The sequence below is a fragment of the Apteryx rowi genome, unplaced genomic scaffold (assembly GCF_003343035.1).
Source record: "Apteryx rowi isolate R43461 unplaced genomic scaffold, aptRow1 scaffold_128, whole genome shotgun sequence".
Lineage (NCBI taxonomy): Eukaryota > Metazoa > Chordata > Aves > Apterygiformes > Apterygidae > Apteryx > Apteryx rowi.
Genome location: NW_020447508.1, coordinates 6,061 through 15,807, shown reverse-complemented (window position 1 = coordinate 15,807; position 9,747 = coordinate 6,061). Strand labels below are relative to the sequence as shown.

The following is a 9,747-nucleotide window of genomic DNA, read 5'->3' as shown; positions in this document are numbered from 1 at the left end:
CGCAGATATATTTCAAATTTGGGTGCCTAACATTGTAGTAGCTCATTTCTTTCTCTCCTTCTTCCCACTAGTAACCCACTAGCTCACAAAAACTGAGTCTTGTGAGTGTGCATCATGTATTGTAGACTCCCCACAAACCTACTACATTCTCCATGACTGTCTATGGCCTCCTACAGTCTCCTCCACTGGGGCTCATGTGTCCCAGCTACATGTCCTGGAAAAGGTCAACTAATGTAAGTATTACTAAAAGTATGGAAGAGGAAATGAGATCTGCTGTGTGTTTCCTCTCCTTCTTGAGAACTGGGAAGCAAGTTTGCAGACACATCTCCCTTTCACAAGAGACTTGTTCACCAGGGTGTGAGCCCTTCAAGAGCAACAAGGAGGCAGCACTACGTAAAGACAGAGTCCTCAAAGAGTCTCTGTTACTTTTCTGCTCTGAGTTATTCTCTTAGAGGGCAAGGGAAGCCGTCAGAGGTTTTCCGATTTATGACAATACAGTGCTTGTAACAGGGAAATGGAGGGCAGTTCAACCCTCCTCGCACAGGAGCTGTTCTGTGTCCCCAGAGCGCCAAGCTAACATCTGTATTGTCTGCCGCAGAAGCAGTCCTAAGGACAATAGCTGGGGAGAGATTCACTTAGGTCCCTTGGAGAGTAGTTCCTCCTTCCTCCCCCTCCTCTCCACTGCAAGGCTTTTATTTCACACCAGGTATAAATAACTACTGCCCAGTAGAGATAARACTCAAAGAGCAAGCACAGACCAGGGTTTTACACCTTCCATGCCTCAGAGTAACAAAGCAGCTCCATGGATTCACCGCATACATGGGGGTTTAAAGCAGGAAAAAAAGGGGCTGTGCTGTATTGTCTCTGTATTGCACTGCCTCTTTAAAATTAGAAATGCATGGACAAGCTTCAAGGTGCCTCCCACTGAGAAAAGGCTTTAGATGCATGCACACAGACAGCATAGCCGTCATCCCCCCTGACCTGCAGGGCAAAATTACTTGGGAGAGAAAAGATCTAAGCTAAGTCCTTAGGCTGCTGCTTTTTTAGTGATCCTTGCTGTGCTCCAATGACAGCAGCACATTTGCAGGGAAGAAACCTGGAGGCTGACCCCAGAGTGCCAGAGACCTAAAAGAAGATGAGAGCCACTGCAGGTACCGTTAGTTGATTGTGTTATGTCAGTTTGCGGGTGGGTGTGTTGCCTTTATTTATTTTAAAGATTTGCTATTTTGCAGGGAAGCCCGAAACAGATATTGTTCCTTGCTTTGGGAAGAGCGTGGTTCCAATGAACAGATTTTGCATTCAAATATTTGTTTGGTTCCTTTCTTACGTGAACATTCACATTTCCAGGCAGCTGTAGAAATGCCTTAAAAAGCAGTGAATTGTTTGAACTGTTATTTAGTTTCAGGCTTGTCTTTCTGTTATTCTGTCACCCTGTAACCCTGTGTTTGAAAAGCGATATGGAAACAAAAGTTGTACAGAAGAGTTTCTCTTGGAAATTTATTAAGTGTTGGTACACCAGGGCTGAGGGTAGTTCCAGGGAAGGAAGGGGGATGACAGCTGTCTTCTGCAGATTGTCCTTTGTAGCTATGATGGACACTGCTTGATGGCATTTAACATTATGAAGACCTACTGCTTTAATGCAACGAAGCAGTAACTCCCCCAGATTCCCTCCGGATATGGGTTTGGGCTGTCCTGACAGCTGGGAGTCTGTAGCTCTAAGCACCTGAGGGTGTGAGAATTCCCGATGTGGAATAGMGGGATGCAAGAAGACAGTGCTGTCAGCGTTTTGATACAGAGTAGAGACAAAATTGCGGGAATGGATTAGATTTTTCTTCTCAGTGTGGAAAATATATCTGTATTTAACATGTTTGGTACAACTGGCAGCACAAAGAGGGGAGCCTGCTCCTCCCCATCTTCTAAAAAATCAAGGCATTTTGTCTAGCCTAGGGAATACTTCCCCTTCYACCTCAAGAACCTGCTTGTGGAAGCACCCTCACTGTGAACAGCAGATTGGCCCTCACAGAAAAGCTCTACAAGCAGTTTTGTGCAATGAAAACCTGTCCAAGCAAACTGCTAGGATTCCACAGGTTTGAGAGAAGCAATATAGATTATACTAGCTGAAAATTTGGTCCCTATACTTAATTAATGCTTGCCAAAAAAGGAAAGTGCTGGCTTTGCTATTTTTGTGGGTCTTGGCAACTCTTACTTAAGGAATGTATTTAGAAGCCAGGGCTTCAGTTCTCCTTTTTTTTTTTTTTTTTTTTTTTTGCCTGTAACATCACTCTGAGACCTCTAGCATAAAGCAAAAACTTTGTCCAAAGGCACATCAGATACTTCTCAGCAAACTGACRTGTCATCTCCTTTCAGTTTCTGCACCTTGCAAAAGGATGACAGCATGGTGTGCTTGAAGGCTGGCAGAGGTTTAACCTTGATTTTACACTCCTTCTACATTGTCATTTCACTCTGCACTGGAAACAAAATTTCAGCTTGGGTAAATAAAATTGCCAGGTATAACTACCAGTGTATTATGCAACTGGAACTCAAGGGATTTCATGATAACCAAAGCATCCTTCTACAGCACACTTCCTCCCACTGTTCACACTCAAGTATGTGGCAACAGAGTTGGGAACAGGTGAAGGAATAATGTAGATATTGCTTTCCCTCAAGCACAGTATTTTTGCTGTATTTTCCTCTCAGGAAGTTTTTTCCTCTTTTTGTTTCCTTAGAAGAAGTTAAATGAGGCTGATATTCTACAATCTCATCGGAACAAAGACAAGGTGATTCATTGCTCAGAAAACAAACTTTTGATGAGCTTTTTGACTGCCACCACCCTGCTCTGCTGTCCTGGGTAATACTAATACAAAAGCAAAGGCCAGCCAAGACACCCGTGTCAAAAGAAGAGAGACATCGCCATGGGGCAAGATGAACATAACTCAAATACTACTGTCAACCTCAACTTTGCTGCAATCTATGATCTGCACAAGGGGGATTTCAGAAACTTCACCATCCCTTTCAATTTCAATTACAGTGATTACGATCTGCCACTGGATAATGAAGACGACATGACCAAAACACGCACGTTCTTTGCAGCCAAGATTGTGATTGGGGTGGCTCTCATTGGCATCATGCTGGTCTGTGGCATTGGCAACTTTATTTTCATTGCTGCTCTCGCCCGCTACAAGAAGCTACGGAACCTCACCAACCTGCTGATTGCCAACCTGGCGATCTCTGACTTCATTGTGGCCATTGTGTGCTGCCCCTTTGAGATGGACTACTACGTGGTGCGGCAGCTGTCCTGGGAGCACGGCCATGTCCTCTGTGCCTCGGTCAACTACCTACGGACCGTCTCCCTCTATGTTTCTACCAATGCTCTTTTGGCTATAGCTGTCGACAGGTAAGCAGGGGGCTATGACTGGAGATGGCCAGAGCTTTTGAGATTGGCCATCCAGGTTTCTCAGGTTTTAACAGGCTCAGCTGTTCTGCAGGATCTGCTGATGCCACAGTAGGTATTCTGCAGATTGGGGTATCCTGTTTCATAACAATTTAATTACATGAGGTCATGAGATTATCCTGGAGAAAACTCAGTGGAAATTTCTTGATTAAAATTTTCAGGTGAAATAAAATGTTGATTTATTAAAAACTTTTTTTTTTCCATAAAGCTATAGCTGATTCAAGTGTAGGATGGGATTTATGAAACAGGGGAAAGAAGAGAGACAAACCAAGAATCGTCACTAGTTCAGAGATGGGGCTGTTAATTAGCATTACATAATCCTGTTCCAAATGTCTCTAAGGAACCCTTACCACTGGGCTACAGAGTTTTTCTTTCTCAGTCTCACCTTTTGTATAAACAGTGAAATAAATATTCTTCAGAGAGAGAAACAGTTGACAGATGAATACAATACTTGACTGGTGAGTTTCCTAACAGGGTTCCTGCCTTCCCGGATATTTCTTTCACCCTCTAAGGTATTTTTCCCAGTTTTTGTTTTGGAGTGAAAGAGAATAAAAGATGAGGTTTCGATCTATCTTGCAAAATAAAGTTCTTATTCTCTGTCCAGCCCTCCTGGGAAAATCCAACCATCATTAAAATAACTGTTTAATAGTACTGAGGTCTTAGCTGCATGCTCCAACTCAGAAGTGGATGCTCAGTGATTGTGCCCACACTCTCCTGAACACTTAAAAGTTGTTAAAACACTTTCTCTCTTACATGTCTTTCTGAGGACAGCAGAGTGGCATGCCAGGAAAGACCCAAAGGTCATTTGTAGACCCCATATTAATGACAAAACAGTGATGCTTGCATCTTCTGGAAAGGGATAAAAATAATACAACACCCTAGTTTAACAGAGGTTTTCCTACAGCCTACATAATAGAGTGAACAGAACATACTGACATCCAGCTACTACACTACTTGCTTTATGCTGCAGTCCTCAGATATTTCTATGACTGTCTCTCACTCCAGGATTTTTAACATCATTTAATTGTATTCTTTCTTATGACTCCTGTTCTTAGTCTTGTGCACTATGGATTCTGAATAAGCCAGAAGCTGAGGGTCAGCTTCCTGTTGACATAAGTTTAACACAACCAACTCACAGAAAGCCAGAGACCCACAGGGTAAACTGTTTACAGAAGGACCATCATGACAAATCACCTTTTTTGTATGAACACCATATACACCTCTGTATGTCCTCTGCTTATAAACACTATATGCTTTCTTTCAAGAACTTTTTACAGTTTATTGTATTAGCATTTTTGTTTCTTTTTCTTTTTGTTCAGTTCCTCTCCTATGCCTTTTTATGCTATACTCTATTGTTGCTTAGTTTTTGGAAACCAATCCAAAAGACAGCTCAGAGACAGTTTAGCCCTGCTAATGGTTCTGGAGATACAGTTGCACAGGGTTGTTTCAGCTTTTACTGATGACAACAGAAGTTTGTGGAAAAATTATGGGGAAGTTCAGAGATGTTTTGCCTGGTAAGGGGGAAAGGGCAATCAACTCCTGTAAAACAAATCCTTAACCCATCTCTAAAAACCAACCCTTGAACAGTATCCAAGGAGTCATCCTTTAGCTTCTAAACACTACCATGTATGCAATACCACTTTCTTTCTTTTTTTTTCCAACTTCAAAAAATGTTTTTGGAAAGCTCTTCTACTGCATCCCAGGTTGATGAAGTAACACTGATCATCGAGTCCTTATGCTAGCTAGGAAATCAGGGATTTTCTAGTATATCTCCCCATGCATCTTTAAAAATGACCCTGGAAAGGATTAATCATAGAAGTTTGTTATTGTTTAAGCTCTCTTCAGGTTTATTTGTTATCTTTAAGAGGTCATTTGTTTGGGTGGGGGGGGTTGGGGGTGTGTGTGTGGTTTTTTTCCTTTTTTACATAGAACAATTAAGATCCCTGTAGTAAACCAAAAAACAAAATTTGCAACAGTCAACAGCAACACTCAGGGATTCTGCTCATTAGAGAATGTGTATAAACATGCAGTTCTGCGTGCAAGGTACAGGTACTTTTAAGGTATGGTCGTTTAACAAAATTACTATTGCAGAATAAACCTTGATCACCAGACAGAGTGTGCAGGCCATCATACCTGTGCTGCAATGTATTTTTGCAACAAAATCCTGGAAGCACACTTCTCCATCCCCAGAGTATGTCAGACAAGAAAAGATTACACATAATCTGCAGAAGGATGTACATTTTCCATCACACCCCTCAGGCAATGCTACCCTCAAACTAGCTTAAGTGGTCATAAGCAAATCCGCTCGACAGAAGAACATCCCTAGATTGTGTGGGACTGCCACATTTTCTCTGGTCTTTCCCTCAGCCCCTTGTCCTAGACACACAATGAACAAGCATAACAAAGGAAAAGACTGGCTTCAGGATCTCTRTTTGTCCTGACCATGCCTCTTGGGACATAAGTGCAAATCTGAGCAGCCTGAGTTATTTAGTATGTGCTTGGAGACACTCCTGGTGTACAGCAGCTGCAAAAGGACACCACAGCAGCAGGAACTGCCACATCTGCACCGACACCTTCGTCTACCAAGCACTCTTCAGTCACAGCTGATGAGATGGATGGGAGAGTGCCCTGGCTTCACTGCTGACAACCCAGCTGCACTTCCTATTGAGCTGTGTTATGTGGGTAGTTGACTTTGATCTCTAAAAAGGAATGAGCTCTTAATGAAACTTTTCCCATGTTTATGTCACGTAAAAAAATATATATTATCACATTTTTGTCAGGTAAGGCTCTCTTTCATCTATCTGGCTATTTACATGAAATATTTAGGAATTCTGAATATTTAAGGTCACATCTACACTAGTAAATAACGTGGTGAGAGGATCTGTAGAGCAAGAGTTCATGCTGAAGACCTTGCTATAAACATTTTGGGGAGTTTAGCTTCGGCCTAGTACCATTGACTGAATGCCCATGGGCAACTCACCCTCTCGGAGCACATCTTTCAGGGCAGTTTCATCTGAATCCAGTTAATATGCTCCGAAACCACTCCCCAATGACAACCAAAGTATAGTAAGCAAGGACAGTCAGGAAATCCACCACAGAAGCTCCCTCCTCACTCTACTGTAGAGACTTACCCTGGACAATCTAACATTCTGCTAAGTTGATAGGCATACTTATGAATGCATACACATACATGATCCCACAACCTTGTTTTCACAGGACGCAATCTTAAAATATTCATTTATCAGTTCCACAATGAGGCTGAATAATTCTACTGTCCTTTGACATCTAGACTGCACTTCTAAGAGCGATGAACAGTTTTTGTGATTTCAAGACCTGGCTTATGAAAAGCTCCACTGACTTTCCATTTTATTTTAGAATGTGAGTATACTCTGTATATGCTATCTACATATAGAATAAGTACAGACAGAAAAGCCTCTGAATGCATAAAAAATTCCACCATTTGAAACAACCCTTGGTGTCAAAGACAATAGTACTGAGAACTCTGGAGTGTTTCTGATCAAAATCTACACTTAGCAGAAATGCCCTAATCTTTCTGGGGCAGACTGTGCTTAAATATAAGCTCTTCTCACATCTACAGCTTCATAAACAAGTAAACCACCCCAGACCGAATGCCATTTGGCCAAGGTCCCTTTTTGACTGAATCAAGAGCAATTGATTGATCTTGCAAGTAAGGTACTTCCATTTCTCCATACTTTTTCTCTGAAACACTGCAGTGCATACATTGCAGCTTTATACTTATTAATAACAAGTGTAAACAGCTATGCTCAAGATGTACAGGGTAGCATATTATTCTACATAACGTATAGAAGATAAATTAGCAATAGTCACATCAAGCAGACCAAACAAATTTGCATGAGCAAAAAATGAATATGTAGTCCTTTGTTGGTTGATTTGAAAACATGCTCAGCTGTAAGCATTTAACAACCTCTGCTTCAGCTCTTTTCAGCTCATGGAATAACAAAGAAGATAATGGAAACACTGTTATGTCCATTCAACCTCTAGGTAGAAACAAAATATTCAAATACTTCTCTGCCTAGGAAAAATATATTCTCCTCCTCCATGTTTGTCTTCTTCTACCTGCACCTAACTAGGTGCATATTACTGTATGTTTTAAACTCTCACCTGAATATGTGCTGTCCACCTAAGAATTTCTAGATGCTCTGTCACAGCATGTCCTGGGTACCACACCATCTGCCTCTTGTGCTAGCTACTGCAAACGTATTTGTTAGTATTAGAAATATTCTCTTTCTCCTCTTCCACTCAGTCTGTCCCTAACTCCCAAACATGTGATCTGTGTTAAAAAGAAAAAAATTGTGATACAAAATTACACTTTTAAATTTTGGTTTTGTTCTTTAACAGGCAGGAGTTTAAGGCTGAATTCTTAAAACCATCCTCAGGCACCCTAAAATACATTCAGATTTTCAAATTGCTGAGTATGCAGTATCTTAACAGACACTTCAACCACTCACTCTGGAGCTTCTGTCTAGATTTATGAACTCACCTGCAGGCTGCTTCTTTGGACTACCTTGTTCTTAACTCTCTCTCATAAATCAATTTATTAGGCTCTCCCTTTAAGGATCACAACAATTTCCTCCTGCTTAATCTTAATTCTGCCCACTTGTATTCTGAAGTGTACTCTGATTCATATTGCTTTCAGACTTAATTTTGAATGGATTTCTCTCTTCTAGGTACCTGGCCATTGTCCACCCACTAAAACCACGCATGAATTATCAAACAGCAACCTTCTTAATCGCCTTGGTCTGGATCGTCTCCATACTTGTAGCTATCCCATCTGCATACTTTGCTACTGAAACGGTATTATTTATAGTAAAAAACCAGGAGAAAATTTTCTGTGGCCAAATTTGGCCAGTTGATCAGCAGATGTATTACAAATCCTACTTCCTCTTCATCTTTGGCATTGAATTTGTTGCACCTGTGATTACGATGACCTTATGTTATGCCAGGATCTCTCGAGAGCTTTGGTTTAAAACTGTACCAGGATTTCAGACGGAACAGATCAGAAAGAGGCTTCGATGCAGAAGAAAAACTGTCATGGTACTTATGTGCATCCTAACTGCCTATGTTCTCTGTTGGGCACCTTTCTATGGTTTCACAATTGTCCGTGACTTTTTTCCCACAATCTTTGTGAAAGAGAAGCATTATCTTACAGCCTTTTACATAGTCGAATGCATTGCCATGAGTAACAGCATGATAAACACAATGTGTTTTGTAACTGTAAAAAATAACACAATGAAGTATTTCAAGAAGATCATGTTTCTCAGGTGGAGATCAACATATAGTGGAAACAAATCTAGCACAGATTTAGACCTCAGAACAAGTGCAATGCCAGTCACAGAAGAGGTAGACTGCATAAAACTGAAATAAGGTTTATACAGTTCTAATCTCACATATTTTGGAGGGGTGTGGGGAAGAGGAAATAAGTAAATGCTGCCTCAGAAACTTCTCCCTGTTCTATGGAAATTCCTACCTATGGTTAGAGCCCTAGATAAGCAGCATATTATGGATTTCCACCAGAGCTCTTCTACCACACTGCTGTATAATCCCATAAATCAGACTGATGCTGTGCCTCAGTTTGCCCATCTTTGAAATGGGGATGTAGATATTCGGTTTAGCACTATTTAAGGAGAAAAAAGTCTGTGAATGCATTAAAGCATATTACAAAAATGGAACAGCTGATTGTCAGTCCTAGCAATGATGCCAACAATCCTCTCTGTTTCTTCTGTTCTTAAGAGAAACTTCTTTGCCTTCTTTGATTTTATTGTGGAACCCTATGGCCAGCTTCTGCCACCTTGTGTCACTGAGCACTTTGTCATGGGACTTGTCCCTTGTTTTTTCAGTGGTGTCCATGCAAGATAATAGTCAGTCAGTGGGAAAAATTCACCCTTTTGCACCAAGCCTAGACATCTTATCAGATCTGTGTATGCCTTTGGAATAAAGTACAAGCAGGACCAAAATATTATAGAGATCTTAAGATGATGCCCTTCGTCAAGCAATGGAGACTGATACTAGCTTTCAGTGAATCTGTCACTAGTTCAGTTGGCTAGCTTATCAACTGTTTAAATACGAGACAACAAAGATGACTCCTGCATTGCCTCCTTCAATGCTACTTTTACTATTCTGATTTTGTGTAACTCTAGAACGAGTGTTTCTTGATGGATAATCATGATAAAACAGGTGACAGTAGCAGTAATATATTCTCATTTAAGCTACACATAAAATTTCATGGATTTTTGTGTATTAAAATCAAGGCTTTT

At 40.9% G+C, this 9,747-nt stretch overlaps 1 protein-coding gene across 1 annotated transcript; it reads left to right on the top strand.

Moving 5' to 3' along the window:
- The first annotated feature begins 1,060 nt into the window (after positions 1-1,060).
- On the top strand, positions 1,061-9,485 carry LOC112961097 (prokineticin receptor 2). The gene is made up of 3 exons (XM_026055956.1): positions 1,061-1,151; positions 2,727-3,394; positions 8,161-9,485. Exons 2-3 carry the CDS (start codon positions 2,913-2,915, stop codon positions 8,855-8,857), a joined length of 1,179 nt encoding a protein of 392 aa, XP_025911741.1. The 5' UTR covers positions 1,061-1,151; positions 2,727-2,912; the 3' UTR covers positions 8,858-9,485.
- Positions 9,486-9,747: the final 262 nt, after the last annotated feature.

Bases quoted from the DNA above. Each gene is read 5' to 3' on its own strand.
- LOC112961097 (XM_026055956.1), top strand. From the start codon at position 2,913: ATGGGGCAAGATGAACATAACTCAAATACTACTGTCAACCTCAACTTT. The intron at 3,395-8,160 runs GTAAGCAGGGGG...TCTCTCTTCTAG, and splicing joins TTGGCTATAGCTGTCGACAG to GTACCTGGCCATTGTCCACC.